Below are 19,350 nucleotides of genomic sequence, written 5' to 3' on the forward strand. Positions count from 1 at the left end.
TGCGTCTTGCTCGAGGTGTGTTCTGGCGTACTGTCAAACGAATTTGCCAACATTATATCACTGAAGGCGATCGATGCATTCTGTGTGAATAACAGGACGCATCTGGGCCGACAATGCGGCTGCGACTGGATGCGAAGTCTTGCCTTTATTCCACTCTCAGATGATACGCGTACGGACAACGCGCCGTATGCTGTGGAGAAGAGTTTGCCGATACTCCAGGTTCCCGGTGGCACTCGTGCTCTACTGAGCGCACTGATTCAGATGAAGAAACTAATTAAGCGCGCAAGATCTCGGCGTTCTAGCCGCTCGATGTTTGTTCCAGTGGTTTGTCCTCTCGTGACGGAATATAAGCTTAGCTTGTGCCCCTGTGCTGCGAAGGACGTCAAGCGTGTGATGAGCCGAATTTGCCCAAAGACTGGATCACGCTTCTTCCACGAGTATCAAAAGAAGCGAGGACGTTCATTGTTGGATTACCTGGATCACCACTGGCAGGGGATCGTGCGATCCTCATGCGAGTATTGCGAAAGTCTGACAAGGCCACAAAGAGGTTTCCGGAACCACACTCTTCAAAGAGTTGCGAAACTTCGTACAAACTGCACGAAGGTGTATCGACCACTCAAAGCTGCTATGATGAAGGATCTTCAGTTGGTACGCTTCGTCCCTCGACCCCGAGGCCTTCACGCTATGGAAAGTACATTACATCCAGGCGCTTATTATGGTCCGTATCAAGGGTTGGCGGGAAGGACGGAGTTTTATGTGGAGTTTATCTTGTGGATGGATTCAACGCTTTACACTAAACGGTAACAAAGCGTATCTCGGCAGTTCGTATCCACCTAATTCATGTATGCATAATAAAATTATTGCATATTATGAGACCACTTGAAGTTTGTACTAGTAGGAAATTTCAAGCCATGTGAAAACTTATTTCGTACTTAAATGCGTTCATAGTGATCTCGAGTGAATTCGCCGAAGATTGAATTTGCCAATAATAGAGCTCGCAATACTGTAGCGATCTGCTTAGTCCAACCTCTGTGCCGCACAGTGTACGCTATAGGTTCCCCCATGGAGAAGCCGCGGCGGAACCCGGCGAGGATCACCTAGCGAAAGCAGCAAAAACGAGAGATTTACGCGGCCGTTTCTTGCTTGGTGCCCGATAACTCTGCAGTTAGTCGCTTCAGCTACGTCCTCGATTTGGGGTCAGCATCCGTTTGGGAGTATCTGGACCCGCAGAGCGTCTCCAACACGCTCCAGGCATGTCCCGACGTCTTCTCGAAGGATTTCATTGATACCGTGTCGCTTCGAGCAGTGGAGTACTTCGCAGTGGAAAACAGGACGCACTTGGGTCGGCATTGCGGGTGCAACTGGATGCGACGGCTCGACTTCAACTACCAGTTTGACGCCAGCTGCAAGGGCGAGCCACCCTTCACGGTAGACAAGACGCTACCAATCCTTGCAATGCCAGGAGGTGCGAAGGCTCTTTTGGACGCGCTGCTGCTGACAAAGCGGCTGATGCAGCCGTTCCAGGAACCGGAGAGGTCCCGGGACGCATCTTTTGTTCCGATGGTCTGTCCGTTGGTCACCAAGGAGAACCCCAGCTTACCAACCAAAGCTGCAGTCACTCGAGCAATGGATAACATCAGCCCGGGAGCTGGTACGAGATTCTTTTACAAGTTCAAGCTCAACGCGCAGCCAACGTTCATCGACTACATTGAGGAGCACTGGAATGGCATGAGCGGCTCGGTGTGTCAGTATTGTGACAGTCTGACAGACGCCGACGCTCGGAAAACCAAGAAGTCCACCGGATTTACCACCACGGAGATCAGACACGTCCGTGCAAACTGCACCAAGCTGTATCAGCCGCTCAAAGCAGCCATGGAGAAAAACCTCCGATTCGTGAAATTTGTTCGCCGTCCTCGACGCCGTTCGCGTCAAGAATGGAGTTTTACTGGCAAGTACAAAGGACTTGTGGCGGGCATATCGCAGGGGGATGTTCTTTGTGGGCTCTTTCTCGTGAGTGGGTTCTGGCCACAAGAATACAAGTAAGCGATTCCTCAAGCCTCAACTACAAGGATAATGATGTGCTGAAGGTTTGCGTGCACGTTGAGTTAGTGTTGAGGGGGCAACACGATGCAGCTCGAAGTGTTTGGAAAGCAAGGCTCGGAGTACTGCCTAGCTAGCCAATCAGAAAGGTGGTTGATCACCCCAGTTGAAATATTCGCATTGCCTTACGAACTTTGAATCCACGCGTAGAACTTCCCTCGAGATGCATCGCGCCAATCATTCATTTATGGTAGACAGTAACATAACAGCCTGGAGTTAAAGCACGTGGCACCGTGCGGAAGCCTCGAGATCGACACAGCTGTGTGAAACTTGCGAATAACCAAAGAACTGCTATAAATCCGGCTTATCAACGAGCTTCTCTCGTCACGAGAACAAGCCACCGACGCAGACGTAGAGCGATTCCAGACCAAACAAAGTGCCATATTGTGCGTTTTGATCACGCAGCAGATAACGAAGGCCCTCGGGAACTTGAAGCAAGGTTTTTCTACAGTTTACGGCGCAGTACATGTATCGTTAAGTAAGGAAAACGAGTGCTTTAAAGTGTTTTGTTCAGCGTAATGCGAGAAAACGGACAAAACAAGATCGAAATTCCAGACTCAGCAAGTCAGAGGAGCGGCCACACGTCAACAACGCTCTGCAACTGTCGGGCTGTCGGAACTGTCCATGACACCATGGTCGTTTTGTCCGTGATGAACGGCGAACGCCCCGAATGTGTCAATTTGACACAACAGGCGTCCTTCAACAAGAGTACAGCCCCCCCCGTTTAGTGTACCTCTTCTTTCGCGTTCCCTTCCATATCTGCTGATCCAAATGCTACCTCCTCGATAAATCACTGTTCCTTTCCAATCCCATCAATATTCCCTTTCTAATACGATCGATGTACCCATATGCATAACTGCTACACTACATTTAGATGATCCCGTCATCGATTTGCAACAACGTTGACACGCGCATCAACAGCTGTCCTCGCCGTTGACACCGTCGGACTGACCACGACGCACACCGGCTCCTCCGTCCACGATGGCGCAGCCGTCGCCCTCCTCCTCCTCCTGGCACCTCCGCAGCAGCAGCTCCTGGGCGCTCGTCGCCCTGCTGGCCGTCGCGGTGGCCACGCTCGCGCGCGACCCGACGGCTCTGCAGCAGGCAGCGCGCCGCGTTCTGCTGGAGACCCACCTGACGGCCGCGCTCTTCGGCCAAGCGGACGACGCGGTGGACTGCGCCGCCGCGCACCAATACCTGACAGACGTCATGCCCGTCAAGGGCTTCCACGTGCTGTGCATCGAGGCGCCGACGACCGACACGCTCAAGGTGACGGGCTTCAAGGACGGCATGCACGCCAACAGCTCCGTGGAGACGACCAGAAGCTTCGACGCGTTCGCGCGCGCCGTGGAGGACGAGCTGCTGCAGTTCCCCAGGCCCAGCGACGAGTTCGCGCTCAAGTACAAGCAGCCGTCGGCGTACTTCTCCCCCGACGGAGAGAGGCTGGACAAGAACACCACGGTGCTGCAGAACCGCATCGTGTTCCTGTTCGAGGGCGGCCAGTTCATCTGGCCAGGCGTCCGCGTCGGCCACAAGAGTACGTGTTGATGGCCGGTACCTGAATTTGTAGTGGAGATCGTCACTAACTGGTGGTGGTGGTGCTATTGCTGCAGCGCTGGTGAAGAACACGTTCAACCGTGGAGATCTGGTGATGGAGACGGTCAGCATGACCCCGCTAGTGTTCAGTGTTGAGGAGTTCCTGCGGGACGACGAGATCGACATCGTCTTGGAGCTGTCGATGCCACACTTGGCGCCCTCGGGTGTGACGCTGCAGGACGGCCACGAGAACCGCCCGGCCACGGACTGGCGCACGAGCACGACGTACTGGTTGGAGTCATCGAAGCACCCACTGGTGCAAGACATCGACAAGCGCACGGCAGACCTCGTCAAAGTGCCGATCAGCCATCAGGAGTCCGTCCAAGTGCTCCGATATGAGCACACGCAGCACTACGACCAGCACCTTGACTACTTCTCGGTCGAGCGCCACCGCAACTCCCCCAGTGTGCTGAAGAAGATCGAGCACGGTTACAAGAATCGCATGATCACAGTCTTCTGGTACATGTCGGACGTGGCCAAGGGCGGCCACACGAACTTTGCGCGTGCTGGGGGCCTGCCGCACCCGCCATCGAACAAGGGCTGCACGCAGGGCCTCAGTGTCGCGCCGAAGAAACGCAAGGTGGTCGTTTTCTACAGCATGCTGCCGAATGGCGAGGGCGACCCGATGAGCCTGCACGCGGGCTGTCCCGTCGAAGAAGGCATCAAGATGTCGGGCAACAAGTGGGTCTGGAACAAGCCGCGCAGCGACTATGACTAGGTTGCAGAGGTGCTTCATATTGCATGCAGTTTTTCCTGTTCGCCATCAATTGTGAGTACATCAATGTAAAAGGGGGACTTCGTCCTCAATTGTAATACACTACATGTTAATACCCGCCTCGGTGGGTGCAAGCAGAGTTATCAAAGCTTATGAAACGATTGATTGTAGCAATTTGTTTCCTCGTGTCGATAAACAACTACACCGAGCACACAGTTAAATTGGTTCCTCATCGATCGTAGGGCCACTAACCATTAGTGACATACCACAGAATACCCCGCTAGCTGATATCCCCGCCACCAATTGTACGGCACGAATTTGTGCGGCTTCGGAATAACCAGCACGAGCTGAAGTTCCTTCTCCATGGCAGCCTTCAGCGGACGATACACGCTTTTGCAGTTATTGCAAATGCGCTCCACGGATTTGTCTTTCCATTTCATGTTTCTAGAAGCCCGACCGCAAAGCTCGCTTTGGTAGCTTGGAATATTATCAAACTGATTGTACGACAAGCCTTCGATGTTGTCCCAGCGTTCGTCGATGAAATCTGCCCTCGTGTATCCTCGTTTAATTTTGAAGTCGTAGAAGAATCGCGTCCCGGCTCCATTGCACAGCGATTCATGTCTTAGTGACGTCTCCGCTTCGACCGTTGTCCACGCAAAATGGTTTCAATCATCTCTCGGCGAGCCCAAGCGCATTTAGTAGAGCTCGAGTACCTACAGGTGCCCGAAAAATTCACGTTGAAAGGCTCTTCGCCACCACAATTTGTATGGCTGTTAGTACCGTAAAGGTGTCGCATCCAGTCGCAAGCACATCGACGCCCAACGTGCGTCTTGTTCTCCTTGGCAAACCGGTTAACACCTTCTAGCGTCAATATTTCCACGAATTCCTGGGAGAATGCACTCAAGCTAGCTTCAAAGAGAGCTGCAATATCCGCAGTGAAGAGATAATCGCAAACGGAGGAAGTCTCCAACTCAAAAACGAAACTAAGGCGAGCAACAGAATTGTTATGGTCACCGGCTTGTTGCCTTTGTTTCTTTTTTCTGATTAGAAGACTTGTCAATGAGTGGTGTTTGATATTTCCGCTCGGGTCATATTGCAATCTAAAATCCGAGTGAGAGCAGAACCCAAACTGAAGCGAGATGACTAACGGCTGAAGCTTTGGATTTCCTCTTGACTTTTCGCTCCTCAGAGACCCTCATCCGGCCATTCGGGATGGCGAACCTTGGGACTAGGTGTCGGGGTGCGAAGCTGACGAGCTGCAGGCGCGTTCTCGTTTACACCGATGTTCGTAGTGGCATCGGCTGAATCGAAGCTAACAGCCGTGGCGATGGCGACCGTGACGAGGATCTTGACGAACTGCATGTTGGGGGTGTCGGAAGCGAAATGAGAAATGCCAGAACGCAGATATGGTTCCAGGTCGTCTGTGAAAGCGCCGGAGGAGTTGCAAGCAAACAACGCACTACTGCAGTGAAGGGATGCATTATCGTTATCGCAGGCTGGCGGTCTATTGTAGACGTCAATAATTCAAGTAATCACCAGTCTATAGAATTGTCTCGTGGATCAGTATGGTTGACAATGGTAATCCACGTAAAACCAATTATCCGGCGCTGATTGCGCGATACACGATATACTAACCTTCAAGAGAGGGTGAGGGTCGCATATCTGAGGGCCATTAACCACCTCAGTCAAGCTGTCAGAAAGTTCGAAGCACGCGGATGCGAGTGAAGAATAAAAAGTATGAAGAATAAAACGCATCCAATTCCAAACTATTGGGCGCATTTGTATAAAAGTACACATCATCCCATTGCGCCAAATTCACTAGCTCTACTATCGAGGCGGACAAAATACCCGAGTGAGATTCCAACATTTCCACCTTGAAAGTTAGATGCTAGAGTTGAGAGGAACATCAAATGGGCGGCCGGTGCCGGTGCTCACCCAGAATGTAAAGTCCACAAAGGACACCACCCTCCGTTATGCCTGCTACCAAGCCTCTGTATCGCCCATAAATCCACCCAGTATCTGGAGGCCGACGGGGCCGGCAAATAAACCGCACGAAGTGGACTCTTTCTCCATCATAGCCTTCAACGGCTGATAGAGATCCATGCAATTCGCACGAGCAGTGGCGATCTTGGGACGACTCCATCGGTTCTTCATCTTCGCCTTGGTTCCCTTTCTGGAGATTTTCAAGTTAGCACAAAGCTTACACGATGAACCATCGGTAACTTCCCAGTGCTTGTCAAAGTGATCTAGATCAAGCGAATTGTTCTTCGTCTTAATCGGATAAAAGAAGTGTGAACCAGTTCCCGGAGAAATGGCGTTCATTGCCTGAGTGAGGCCAGCTTTGGTGCGCAACTTCCGGCTAGTTTGATCCTCGAGCGGGCATATCACCGGAGCAAATGTGAGGCCTTTGGGTCTGTCGGTGGATAGGAACGGCTGCATCATCTTCTTCGTTAGCACGAGTGCGTGCAGGATGGTGCTAGGTCCACCCAGAGACTGGAGAATTGGTAGCGACTTGTCCACACTGAACGGTATCGATTCGTCGTATTTGCTCTTGTCGTCAAAGACGAAGTTCAGGCGTCGCATCCAGTCGCAGCTGCAGTGACGGCCTACGTGTGTCTTATTTTCGACTGCAAACGAGTCGCCTGCGTTGCCACTGTGTCGACGAAGTCTCGGGAAATCGCATTTGAGCACACGTGAATAGCGTTGGAGACGTCTTCTGGTGATAGGAAACTCCACACTGACGCTGTGCCCAACTCTAAGACGGAGTGGAGAGAGTTACCGGTAGAAGTTCTTCGTATACCATGTAGAGAATTGGCGAGCTGTTTGTGCCTTTTGGCTTCTGCTTTAGTAACTTTCGAGGGACCTCGGCGCTGTTTGTCCATTGTAGAAATGACGAGGGCTTGAAGAGTCCCCTGAAAACATGGGTGCATCAACTCAACCATTGCAATGTGGTATATCACACCGCACGAGCTGTTCGAGTTGCGGCAAAATCAGGATTCGGCCTCAAGTGTCACAAGGTTAGAATTCTATGTCGCTACCAGGTGAAGCAATATGAACAACAAGGCGCAAAAACCGTTAACTTATTAGAAAATACTTTGATTTCAAATCCCCCACGAGATCACGGTAAGTACAATACGCTCAAGCTGAGCGGCTCAACCAATTATCCGAGCATTCAGAGGGGACACTATCGATATAGCATCTGCTATTGCCATTGATTCTTCTTTCGTTTTTGTCAAGATTGCCAAACAATCGTTCTGTGAGTAACCGGCACCAATCAAATCGCTTGACAAGGTAAAAGCCTCATAGAACTCCATCTTTCGTAATCCCCGCGAATAGACGTTCATACGACACTGCGGTGCTTGAACCTCGAGGGTGGGGGATAAAGCGCACGAACTTGAAGTTCTTCAGCATGCCTGATTTTAGCGGCCTGTAGACGCTCTTGCAGTAAAGTGCAATGAGCTGCTTCCCCACGAGATTCAGCCCCATCAACCTATCACAGTACTGGCACGATGCTCCCTCGATTTTGTCCCAATGATGATCCGAATAGTCCTGCACCCTCTTCTCTTGGAACTCGTAGAAAAAAACGTGCTCAAGGCCCACGGTGAACGCGATTCATCGCATTTCGTAGTGCTTCCTCTGTGCACGAACTCAGGCGTGTTTTGTCTTGCGTTAAGAGAGGACAGATCAATGGAACACACACGGCAGCCCTGTGGTACGACGCACGAAGAATGTGCAGAAGTTCCTCGGTCACAACTAGCGCATGCAGCACAGCTTTGGCGCCACCTATTGCTTGAAGAACATCCAATCAGTGAACGGCAGCTCCACTCTGCACTGATCATCGGATTGAGGAAGGAAATTAAGTTTGCGCATCCAATCGCAACCGCAATATCTCCCAAAGTGTGTTTGGGTTTCTGCAAGAAAGTCGTCGATTCCCTTCAGCGCCAGAGTATCCGCAAGTTCTTCCGAGAGCCCTTCTGGACACGCACGAAGCAGATTGGAGACACCCTCAAAGGTCAGATATTCCCACAGTGGCGTTAACCGTAGTTCCAATACGTAGCACAAGCGACTGGTAACAGGCTCATTCGGAGCAAGCCCAGTTGATTCACAGGCCACCCTTTTCTGCTTCTTGGTGCTTGGAGTATTGTCCATGGCATCATCCACGCGAGCGTTGCTCTCGCGTCCTGCACTTCATTTGCCGATTCCATTGCTCTAACAGAATGGCAATGAAAGACAGCAAACATGTTCTTTGTAATGGGGGCCGACCTGGTTGACATATAGGTAGGATAGCGTTCTTTGTCATAACATCGGTGGTCTTTACCTGCATTGCAATTTGAAGGCCACGGCAGCTAGGAGACATCATCGCTGAGCGCTTCTGCTCCATGGGGCCACTTCAACTTCGGGCTCACCACCATATCGTCCTCGCTAGCACTCGGCGGGCAAACGCAGATTGCGCCCAACAAGAACCTCGGCTATATCCGTATGACGGATATACGAGTTGAGGGGGTTGGCCGTCGACCAATCATGTGCCATCGTTGGCGCTCACTTCAACATCATCTGTCCTGCAATAAAAGTCTCTAATCACCTCTCAGATGGCCCAGAACGAGACAAATTCTTCGGACAGAAGGTAGTACACCGTCTCATATTCGGACTTTAGTGGGTTGGGTCGGACACGCCAACCGGTGACCTACCGGAGACCACAAGATATTTGTCCGACCCACAATTTTTGTCCGACGTGTAAAAAGTCGAATACCATAGATTTTCAAAGGTACAACTATAACTTTATGCTAAAACTTGCACGAAAAAGCTAATTTTTATTCCGTCTTGTTAATGACAAATGCACCGGTGTCCGAGCGTGGGCCGACTGGAATGAGCCCAGCCTTGACGAAACCACGTCGAATCACATCGACTGGCACAGATTCCCACGCAGCAACCACGATGTCTGTGATAAGACTGCGTCGCTGCGTGGGATTGGTGCAAAAATCGTTATCTACATGGTACCTCACATACATTTCCCTAGTAAAGTGCTTGAACACACGCATTACCGCGACATCCATCGGCTGGGAAAGGCCTGTGATGCCAGGAGGGATGAACTCAGGTTCCGTACAGCAGGCTGCGAGCGATGCTCGCGTTGAAACCATTTTGTGGACCTTCAAGCTGTCGAGTAGAAGCACTGATGGGCCACAGACCGATGGCCTCCACACCTATCATACAAATTGTAAGTCATACAGTAGGCACCGACACTGAAATAAAATCACGAACCTCTTGGATCCACTCCTCCATGACGTGCTGGTCGCAATACGCGTTCGCCTGCACCGTGAGCACTACCTTGTCCGAGCGGTGGGCAGGATGACGCTCGAGCTCGGCTTGGACGTGGTAGCCAGGCTCGCCCTTGAACACGACTAACGGGGGCAGCTTACGCCCCGTAGCCGACGCACACAGAAACACGGAGGCTCGGAACGAGTTCGCTGACATAGCTAATCAATACAAAAATTAATTTAAAGTAGTACAGTGCGCATTGAAATGGTTAGAGACTTACACAGGACAACGTCAACATGACGTTCGCCCCGAAAAGAGATCGTGGTGCTCGGGTTCATGTCGATGTAAATCGACGTTTGGTCCATATTGTATACATAGTTGTACTTATCGTCACCAGCCGTGATGGACACGACACTGTTTATCTCAAACGCGTAGCGCATGGCGCACGCGAACGCGTCGGCCACCAACTGGTTCATACAAATATCAATATAAAATATCAGTACTGTAAATAAAATCGAGCACACGCTGGCACAGTACCTGTAGCTCCTCGCGCTGCTTGACGCCGCGGTGGGTGATGCGGCGAATGGACAGCTTGTTGCGGTCTCGAAACCGCCGCAAGTACTCGTAGGCAGCGCGGTGAGTGCGCTCACCTAACAGCCGCGGCTCAAACCGCGCGCCCATGACTAGCAAACACTGGCTTGTCACGCATCTTGCTCTATTTTTTCTCATTTGATGCATCCATTCTAGCAACCTACAATAAACAGATCAAAGGTCAGTCAACTCAAAGCCGTACAGTAGGATGTGACGAACTTGCCTCCTCTCCATATCAGGATACAGTATCGGCGGCCCTCGTCGTGCGGCGCTGCGGACGAATTTCCGCGAGGGCGGAGCAGCCGTGATCGCAGACGCTGCTTTTCGCCAGCGCAACAGCGTGCGTGGCGTCACCTTGTACTCAGCCGCCACGTCGGCGAGGCTGCTGTCGTTCGCAACGGCATCTTCGCTCGCGGCGATGGCCTGCATACAGTAGAGTAGATGATTAGACGTGGTGCATGCATTTCGTTTCGCGGGTGAACTCACCTTCGCCTTAACGCTGTTCTTATGGTGGGGGCCTCTCACCATCCTGCAAATAACTGAATGGTGGCCGCGTGGCCAGTAACGAATTAGTGGCGACAATGCAGTGCTCCCGCGCGCTGAATGACAGTTTTTACCATACTTTTTACGTTGTAATTTATGTTTTTACGATCGGACAAATATCTCGTGGTCTCCGGTACCATGGAGTCAACACCTTCACGCCCCAGCCTGTATACAAGCATAGACGTCGCCCCTCCCCGACGCTCCCCACCCCTCGTTTAACACGTCGAAGATCCCATCCACCACGTCATTTGAGCTTCTGACCTCTCAGCCGCAAACCTCGCTCGATTAGACAGACAATGCTGGCCTCCCGCGCTCTCTCGACCGCCCGCCGCGCCGCCGGCACGCGCTCCATCGCGACCGTCAAGCTGCCCGACCTGGCCTACGACTTCGGCGCTCTGGAGCCGTCCATCTCGGGCCAGATCATGGAGATCCACCACCAGAAGCACCACCAGACGTACGTCAACAACTACAACGCCGCGCTGGAGCAGTACGCCGAGGCCGAGGCCAAGGGCGACCACGCCAAGCTGCTGAGCCTGCTGCCGGCGCTCAAGTTCAACGGCGGCGGCCACGTGAACCACTCCATCTTCTGGACCAACCTGTCCCCGGCCAGCCAGAACGGCGGCGGCGAGCCCGAGGGCGAGCTGCGCAAGGCCATTGACCAGGAGTTCGGCAGCTTCGACAACTTCAAGAAGACCATGGCCGCCAAGTCGACGGGCGTGCAGGGCTCGGGCTGGGGCTGGCTAGGCTACTCGCCCGAGACCAAGCGCGTGGGCGTGGTCACAACCCCCAACCAGGACCCGTGCAGCACCACGGGCTACGTGCCGTTGCTGGGCATCGATGTGTGGGAGCACGCCTACTACCTGCAGTACAAGAACGTGCGCCCGGACTACCTGAAGGCCATCTGGGACGTGGTGAACTGGAAGAACGTGGAGGAGCGCTACCTCGTGGCCAAGAAGTAAGCGCCGGGGACCAAGTGAGTATAACCCCTCCTGCACGGGAAGGAACTGCAGGAGAAGAAGTACTGGGAAACAACAGTAAAAAAGAGAATGATTTACGGACTGTTTTAGTGGTGTGGATGTTAGTGTCTTCTCCTCCTCCTTTGAAGGTTCATGGGGAGGAGGGAAAGCTTAAAGCAAGGAACAGGAGCTTAGCCAGAGGCTTCCAGCAGGAAGGAGTGAGTGTACGTAGGCTCAGAACGACCCGAACTTTCCTTTCACAGTACAGTGGTGTGTACCGTGGTCATGTTGAAGACGAAGTTGTCAACTTGGCACGTTTGTACATGTACTTCAGTAGTACGTAAAAGCAATCTCCGATTTATAAGTTTTATCAGATGGTAACTCACGACCCGGCTCGCCGTGCCGCTTGTTTCTGGCGCTCTAGCAGCTCCTTCTGTACCCTAGCCATCTCGCAGATCCGGTCCTCGTTGATGGAGATCCGCTTCTCGAGCACTGACAGAGTTCGTGTGATAATCTCTAGCTGACCCACGATGTGTTGCAGGGTGTTATTCATGTCCACCGAATATTGGCTTCCTCCCCCCACACGGTTCGTCGGAGTTCCGCCTCGGCTTGTCGGGGACCTTGCATCGCTCCCAGGGGACTTGGGCATCTGCAGAGGCGTTGAAGGTGGGGGCGGAGGTATCGACGTCGCTGATGCACTGGATAATGGAGACATCAACGGTGAACTCGTCGGTCGTACTTCATATTTAGAAGCTGCGTACGGGTGTCTTGGCTTCAATTGCGGTGCTGGCACCGGCGTGGATGTAGGCGTGGGGGGAGGAGAGCTTACAGGCACTTCCACCGGTCGAGCCGCCTCGCCAGTAGCACTACTCGCTCCACTCAGGTCACTCCTACGCCGTTCGTCCACAGCCGCCGTCGCCTCCACACGCGGCGCCGGGCGTTCCACCTGCAGACACTTGTCCAAATCCGCATCCCACACCAGCACGCTGGAATCCACGGCTCCTGACGCCAGCAGCTTGCAATCCTGCGAGAACTCGGCGCAGTTCACGGCTCCGTCGTGTCCCTGCATCGTGTACAGCACCTGTCCTTCTCTCACGTCCCACAACCTGATGGAGTTGTCATGAGACGTCGAGAGCAGGTAGTTCCCCGTCGGGTGGAACGCCACCCACGTCACGCTGGCCTCGTGGGCTTTGTAGTGGTGCATCAGCCTGCCCGACCTTGTGTCCCACAGGTTGACGCTGCGGTCGTAGCTGCCCGACGCTAGCGTGTTGCTGTTGTCCGCCGGGTGGAAGGCCACGCTGTTGACGATGCCCGCGTGCTCGTAGAACGTGTGCAGGCAGCGCTTGGTCTCCGTGTCCCAGAGCTTCACCGTCTTGTCATCGCTGCCCGAGGCGACGCGCCTGGCGTCGGCGCTGAAGCGCGCGCTCCTGACCCAGTTGCTGTGGCCCGTGAGGCTGCAGCGGAAGCGCCGCGTGGGCAGCGCCCAGACCTTGAGCGACATGTCGTCGGACGCAGTCAGCAGCTCGCGCCCCGAGGCTGAGAAGCTCACGCTGCGTACGGCGCCCGCGTGCGCCTTGATGGTGACCGAGTCGCCGCGCACCGTGGGCGTCCAGAGCCGCACCGTGCGGTCCTGCGAGGCCGAGGCCAGCACGTCCCCCGTGGGCGAGAAGCTCACGGCGTGCACGGGCCCCGCGTGCCCCTTGAAGCGGAAGGCGCGCAGCTGCGGCTTGAAGTTCCACACCATCACTAAACCGTCCAGCGACGACGACGCCACCTGCTGCGCGCTCGGGTGGAAGCTCACGCCCGTCACGGCCGACTTGTGCCCGCGGAACGTGCGCTCCAGCGAAGGGTTCTCCATCTTCGGCTCGGCGGATATGATACTGTTCACTATTGAGCTTTTTGGTGTGTGCCACTTTTTGAAAAATAATAAAACCTTTTTGTTTCTTCTTCACTTGCTTTTCTTCTTCACCTGTTTTTCTTTAAAGGTGATGCTGTAGTACTGCATTACTACCGAGGCCAGTATCCACCCGTGAGGTAGAGGCCACACAGCACTCCGCCCTTGGTTATACCCGCTGCTAGACCTGCATACTCTTTGGAAAGCACATGCAGGCGCTGCTGCCTACTCCAGTGACGACGGCGGATGAACTTCACGTGCTGAAGATTCTGCTCCATCGTTGCCTTCAGCGGTCGATAGAGCTTTTCACAGTTCGCCCGAAGTAGCTTGGTCTGCCGGGAACACCACTTGTCAAGCGAAAGTTGGTCGCAATACTGACACGTCGAGCCGTCAATTCCTCCCCAGTGGTGCTCGAGATAGTCGATCCTGGACCCACTGCGCAGCTTAAACTTGTAAAAGTAGCGCGCTCCAGCTTTTGGGGAAACGTCGTTCATTGCTCGAGTGATTGCAGCTTTCGTTTGCAGGATCGGGGCTTCTTTCGATGCGAGTGGACAAACTATCGGCACGAATGTAGCGTCATTGAACTTGTCAGCAGACGCAAACGGATGCATCAGCGTCTTTGTCATAATTAGTGCATCCAAAAAAGCTTGGGCACCCCCAGTCATTTCAAAAATCGGTAGTGTCTTGTCGACACTAAATGGTACTGCATCGTCGCACTCATCGTTCGACCGACACACAAACTCGAGACTTCTTAACCAGTCACAACCGCATTGGCGGCCTAGATGCGTTTTGTTTTCCACGGCAAAGTTGTCAATTGCCTTCAGCGCCGCTGTATCGGCAAAACCTTGAGAGAATGTACCAGTGCACACCTGAAGCAAATTAGAGACTTCCTCTGCGGAAAGATACTCCCACGTCGACGCAGACCCGAGCTCCAAAACGTAGGACAAGCGAGCCAGAGCACAGTCACTTGGAGACAGAGTGGCAGAAACTTTCTGCTGTTTGTTCAAGGCACCTTTTGCCGGACCTTGTCGCTTCTTCGCCATTCGTAACCTGCAAAACAGCAAATGGGAAAACCCCACACAAGTCGAATGATGGGCGCTGACTACGCGGTTTGGATACACAATTTTCAAAACAGCTTCAATCAATTTTTTACTCCCCTACTTTGGTATCACGCGCCTATTTACCCTAATTCGACGACGAGTTGCTGGTTTTCTAGGTCGAGGACAATTGAGAAGATTTCTCGCTTCCTTTCGCTGACTTCGCTTTCGCCGCTACTTCTTTTATGCTGCTGTCCTCCAACGCAGCCGCCGTCGGCTCCACTTCTTTCTCCACCGTTTTCTTCTGCTCTTCGCCGAACGGCGTCTGCTGCCATAGTACCTCGAACTCCTCCGGACTACAGCTCGAGCAGATGGACTCGTGACGACCCTCGTCCTGCTTGTTCTGCCTGCTCCACGTCGCGCGCAACTTCTTGCCGTCGATCTCTCGCTCGTGCACGGCTTTGAGGCGACCCGTCGAGTCTTCGTAGCGGCGGCGCGTGGTCGTCACACGACGGCCCTTGTCGTCCACCACGGACGAGTTACTGAACGAGCAGGACGAGAAGGTGTGGCAATCAGCGTAGTCGGGCGTGGCGGCGGACGTGGTCTTGCGCTCGGTACTGGGTGTGACCTTGTAGGAGTGTTGGCGGAGCTGCTTGTTGTATTTGTTGTTCTTGTTGTGGCGTTTGGTTTTAACGTTGGCTTTGACTTGAACTTTGGCGTGGGAATTGCACGCGGTGGCTTCGGCCTTGCTAGTGGTGGTGTTGCTTTGGGTCTCGTTCTGCCGGTCGGCACCTTCGTCGTCGACCTCCATATTCGTGCTGGTGTCCGTGTCGGACATGGAGTTGGCAGCAGCAGGCAAGAGCCGATTCGGCTTTTCCTCGTCTTCCTCCGGAGCAGCCTCCGGAACGACCTCCAGCTGGAACGCCGTCGGCATGCGCTTGTGCGCCACCGCAGGCAGATCCACGAAGAAATCATCGTCGTCCGAGTCTGAGTCCGAGTCGCCTCCGTTCTCGATGAAGGCGGTCATTGTTGGTACCTCGAGCTGCACACCAAGCGGGTAATGCGGACGCATCATCAAGTCGTTCGTCTGCTCGAGCTCCATCATGGACTGCTCCAGCGACGACATGGGGTACCAGAAGCGCGGTCGCACTAGATCCCACGAGCTGAACATGGTTGGTGGTAGCAGGCTGGGTGCGGTTGACTTGGGTGTGTGGCTTGGCCAGTTACTTGACTAGTTGCTTGCTGTGTGTTGTTTGTAGCAAATTCATTAATGGTGTCGCGAACGGATCACTTCGCGTGGGGCTGCGTTTTGAGTGGCAAGGATGTTGAAGTGGACCTGGCCAATGGAATGTTGTTGAACGGGGGTGCTTCAACATGTCCCATACAAATTCTCATATAAGTGGCGCGACAGGGTTTCTAGAAAGGAGGCGAAAGTTCGACACCGTCGTCGTCGACGTCTTCGAGAGTGCCGTCATCAGTCTAGAAGGCAGCGCCACTCTAGAAGAAAGCAACAAGCATAGGCTCTATGCATCTTGATCATAGCTTCACAGCAAACCGTCAAGCCGCCCTGCTAGTAGCTGGCTGCTCCATATCGACCATGGGCTACGTCGCGACTTCCAGCACGCTGGATCCTCGAATTCCCATCTATAACTCCCGGCTAGTACTGCATCGCCCCCAGTGAGGAGCCCACAACTGCTCAAGTATGTACGCTGTCTGCAGCATCCAGTTTTCGTCATCCTCGCAGCTCGTGAGCGCACCCTTCTATCCTCAATTCGATGGTCGAACCCAGCGCTGCGATCGCTGCTGCCTCCAGCCTCTAGCATAACGGCTTGCATGCCGAGGTCGAAGACAACACTGCTTCGATCGCCATATTGTGTCCACACTTGTGTTAAGTCGGAACGCAGTCGTCACTCCAACGCCGCGTATGACTCGAGCAAGCCGCCGTCGGTTTTCTGGCGCTGTATCCATCTCCATCTGATCACGTGGGGTTTCGCACGGCGGTCATTTGACAAAGGAGAATCGAGACGCCAAGTCCCAGCGCAGCGATGCCCAGCAAGACGCCGTCGTCCTCCTCCTTCTCGTCGCCGCTCGGGGCGCCCGTGCTGCCGCCGTGCTACTCGTCGCGCCTGTTCCGGTCCTCGTTCGCCACGTGCTTCTCCGTGGTGGGCGCCGTGCGCAGCGAGCTCTGGGGCTGCGCGTTCGTGGCGCTCGTGGTGCTGCTCACGTCGCTCAACTACTGGCGCAACCCGGTCAAGGGCTGGCGCCGCACGGCCGACATGACGGCCGTCTTCCTGGCCGCCGTGTATCACGCCTACTGCTGCGTGGCGCAGTGCCAGGACCCGCTGGTGCAGGTGCTCTACGCGCTCGTGGTGGCCAACTCGGGCTTCTGCTACCTGCAGGCGCGCAAGGCGCCCAACCAGGACGTGTCGTCGGCCTGGCACTGCGGCCTGCACCTGCTGGGCAATGCGGCCAACGTGCTGCTGTACCTCGGCATCTCCGTGTAGAAGAGAGAGCCGCACACAGAGAAGAGAGAGTCTATAAGGCAGAGCAGATCTGTCGGGTGTATTGATGATGACAGCATCTAAAGAGTGAAGTGAATACTACATATCTAATGACATTAAGAGAGACTTGTTATGTTGCGCGTGAGGCGCCAAAGGAGGAGCTCTCAATGGCTGCCAATGCGGCTTGAGCTAGTGCGTTCACGCGGTCTCGGGACAGTGCTAAGCTGGAAGACGAAATGTCGAGGCGGTAGGTGACGGATTTGCGGCCGCTCTTCTCGCAGCGATACTCGTCCAGCAGCGAGATGGACACGCTCATCGTCCCAGATGGAAAATGCTCGCGGACGACGTTGTCCAGGAGTTTCTCGCTGAAGAGCTGCTCGTCGGTGACCCAGAAACTGACGTCGCGCGCCCACTCGATGGGGAAGCAGGACTGGAGACCCGGAGCCTCGTGGCAGAACACGTGCGAGATGCCGTCGTCCGTCCAGAACGCCTTCTCTCGAGACTGATAACCAACGCTGTAGTAGCCCAGCTCAGCCAGTGCGTCCACGGGGCAAAAGTGCGCGTCCTGCAGCAGCAGTCCGGCCGTCGCAGCGCAGTGAACGATCTGCCATGTATCGCCCACTGCCCGCTTCTTCCTCTCCAGCTGAGTGCCTCCTTGGCCTGCACAGAGCGTGACCCAAATCTGCCCGTCGCTCGCGAGCACTCGACTCGCGCTGGCGAAGAAGTCGACGAGCAGTTGGCGGTGGCGGTGGATCTTGTTGCGCTTGTTCTTGTTGCCCACTCCGCCGTCCGCCGCGTAGTGCGGGAAGTTGAACACGATCCGATCGAACCTGAACGAGTCGCCAGCTTCCCCGTCCTGCTGGAACCGGTAGCTCTGCAGCTTCGTGGCGTTCACGCCGTGTCGAACGCGAACTCCGCCGCTGTGCAGCTCGTCCAAGATGGAGCGCGACTTCGGGTACATCTCCAGCAATTGGCTCTCCGTGTCCAGCGACGTGACCGTCACGTTGACCTCTCCGGCTGCAATCCGCGCGCTGTTGGCCCGCAGGAACGCGCGCGAGTAGGAAAAGTTGCCATCCCCGACCACGAGCACCTGCGCGCCACGCTTCAGAGGCCCTAGCGACGTCAGATCGCCGGTGGAATTGCTGTTATCGTGAGGTGTTGGTACTGTGGCCGCCATGGACAAAATGCTCCTGTGGAGAGCTCGAGCGCGCAGGAAGGAGGTGCCAACACGAGCGACAATGGACATCGACTGATGATGATCAATGGAGCGGCGTGAACACGTCTACGTAACACGTAACTGATATGATTGCAAAAAAAGTGTTAGTTAACGTTCCTAGGGGGATCACAAGAACCATGCTCTTCTTCGCCGCTGTGTGCATCTCCCGGGAGGAACTCAAGCGTTGTAGTGGTACCACAACATGGCAATGATGAGGGCAATGAGCGTGGGAACAACAAACGCCACCGCGACTCGCCCAGACTGCGCAGAGGGAGTCGGCTCCACTGCTGGTTGCTGGCTCTGCTCGGAAGGAGAAATGCCCTTCTTCTCCTCCTTCTCCCCCTTCTTCTTCTCCTTCTTGGAGTTTGCAGCTGGATCAGTCTTGCCCTCCTTTTTCTCGCGGCGTTGCTTCAACTGCAACAGACAAAACATCACGAGCACAGAGCAGCAAAGATTAATAAAATGAAAGTCTAGTCAAAGTGGTTTTGTTCGTGGCGTGTCCTACCGTGAGCTCCAGGTCGTCGATGGTCATGCGCAGCTGCCAGGGCACTTGAATCCTCTGCTTCTCCAGCTCTGCGATAAGTTGCTGGCGGCAGGACAGGAAGGCTTTGTACTTGGTGACCACTTCCTCGCCGAAGTCGTCGTCGCGCTTGGCCTGCTGGTGCGCCGCCTGCAACTCGTCGTCCAGAGCGTATAGCTCGCTGAGCTTGTTGCTAATCGCCTTGGACTTGCTGCCCAGCGACTCCAGGCCTTGTGTCAACAGGGATCCTCCTGACATGTTCTTCGAGTTGTGTAGACTGGAGGGCAAAGCTGAAATGAACGGCGAAGTCCGCAAGGATAGTCCCGTCGTAATCGACAAGACAGATCCGCGCTGCAATCAAAATCCACTTCCGACGGCTGTGTCTATCGATCACCAAAACACAAGCAGCGAGCCGCGTCCCATGT

General features: G+C 54.4%; 8 protein-coding genes across 9 annotated transcripts; 4 read left to right on the plus strand and 4 right to left on the minus strand.

Annotated features, from left to right (window-relative positions):
* Positions 1-1,191: 1,191 nt before the first annotated feature.
* IUM83_00218 (uncharacterized protein) lies at positions 1,192-2,043 on the plus strand (the record flags this gene model as incomplete). The annotated part of the gene is made up of 1 exon (XM_067923973.1): positions 1,192-2,043. The coding sequence occupies one exon, from the start codon at positions 1,192-1,194 to the stop codon at positions 2,041-2,043; it is 852 nt and encodes a 283-aa protein (XP_067789390.1).
* A 1,038-nt stretch (positions 2,044-3,081) lies between these two features.
* On the plus strand, positions 3,082-4,414 carry IUM83_00219 (Prolyl 4-hydroxylase subunit alpha-1; the record flags this gene model as incomplete). Its single annotated transcript, XM_067923974.1, has 2 exons — positions 3,082-3,637; positions 3,714-4,414. 2 exons carry the CDS (start codon positions 3,082-3,084, stop codon positions 4,412-4,414), a joined length of 1,257 nt encoding a protein of 418 aa, XP_067788624.1.
* A 6,683-nt stretch (positions 4,415-11,097) lies between these two features.
* Positions 11,098-11,760, plus strand: IUM83_00220 (superoxide disumtase; the record flags this gene model as incomplete). Its single annotated transcript, XM_067923975.1, has 1 exon — positions 11,098-11,760. The coding sequence occupies one exon, from the start codon at positions 11,098-11,100 to the stop codon at positions 11,758-11,760; it is 663 nt and encodes a 220-aa protein (XP_067788848.1).
* Positions 11,761-12,139: 379 nt separating this feature from the next.
* On the minus strand, positions 12,140-13,615 carry IUM83_00221 (WD domain-containing protein; the record flags this gene model as incomplete). Its single annotated transcript, XM_067923976.1, has 2 exons — positions 12,140-12,455; positions 12,519-13,615. The coding sequence occupies 2 exons, from the start codon at positions 13,613-13,615 to the stop codon at positions 12,140-12,142; spliced, it is 1,413 nt and encodes a 470-aa protein (XP_067788650.1).
* A 1,248-nt stretch (positions 13,616-14,863) lies between these two features.
* IUM83_00222 (uncharacterized protein) lies at positions 14,864-15,859 on the minus strand (the record flags this gene model as incomplete). Its single annotated transcript, XM_067923977.1, has 1 exon — positions 14,864-15,859. One exon carries the CDS (start codon positions 15,857-15,859, stop codon positions 14,864-14,866), a length of 996 nt encoding a protein of 331 aa, XP_067788846.1.
* An 874-nt stretch (positions 15,860-16,733) lies between these two features.
* On the plus strand, positions 16,734-17,192 carry IUM83_00223 (uncharacterized protein; the record flags this gene model as incomplete). The annotated part of the gene is made up of 1 exon (XM_067923978.1): positions 16,734-17,192. The coding sequence occupies one exon, from the start codon at positions 16,734-16,736 to the stop codon at positions 17,190-17,192; it is 459 nt and encodes a 152-aa protein (XP_067788847.1).
* A 127-nt stretch (positions 17,193-17,319) lies between these two features.
* On the minus strand, positions 17,320-18,435 carry IUM83_00224 (Ferredoxin-fold anticodon-binding domain-containing protein 1; the record flags this gene model as incomplete). Of its 2 annotated transcripts, XM_067923980.1 has the most annotated exons (2): positions 17,502-17,562; positions 17,621-18,435. In XM_067923980.1, the coding sequence occupies 2 exons, from the start codon at positions 18,433-18,435 to the stop codon at positions 17,502-17,504; spliced, it is 876 nt and encodes a 291-aa protein (XP_067788852.1). The 2 variants fall into 2 exon arrangements, with proteins under 2 accessions (XP_067788853.1, XP_067788852.1); XM_067923979.1 differs by having other exon boundaries at positions 17,320-18,435.
* Positions 18,436-18,582: 147 nt separating this feature from the next.
* IUM83_00225 (Carbohydrate-binding protein) lies at positions 18,583-19,183 on the minus strand (the record flags this gene model as incomplete). Its single annotated transcript, XM_067923981.1, has 2 exons — positions 18,583-18,819; positions 18,911-19,183. 2 exons carry the CDS (start codon positions 19,181-19,183, stop codon positions 18,583-18,585), a joined length of 510 nt encoding a protein of 169 aa, XP_067788854.1.
* Between the last annotated feature and the right edge of the window lie 167 nt (positions 19,184-19,350).

The sequence above is a fragment of the Phytophthora cinnamomi genome (assembly GCF_018691715.1).
Source record: "Phytophthora cinnamomi strain GKB4 chromosome Unknown Contig53, whole genome shotgun sequence".
In the NCBI taxonomy this organism is placed as follows: Eukaryota; Oomycota; class Peronosporomycetes; order Peronosporales; family Peronosporaceae; genus Phytophthora; species Phytophthora cinnamomi.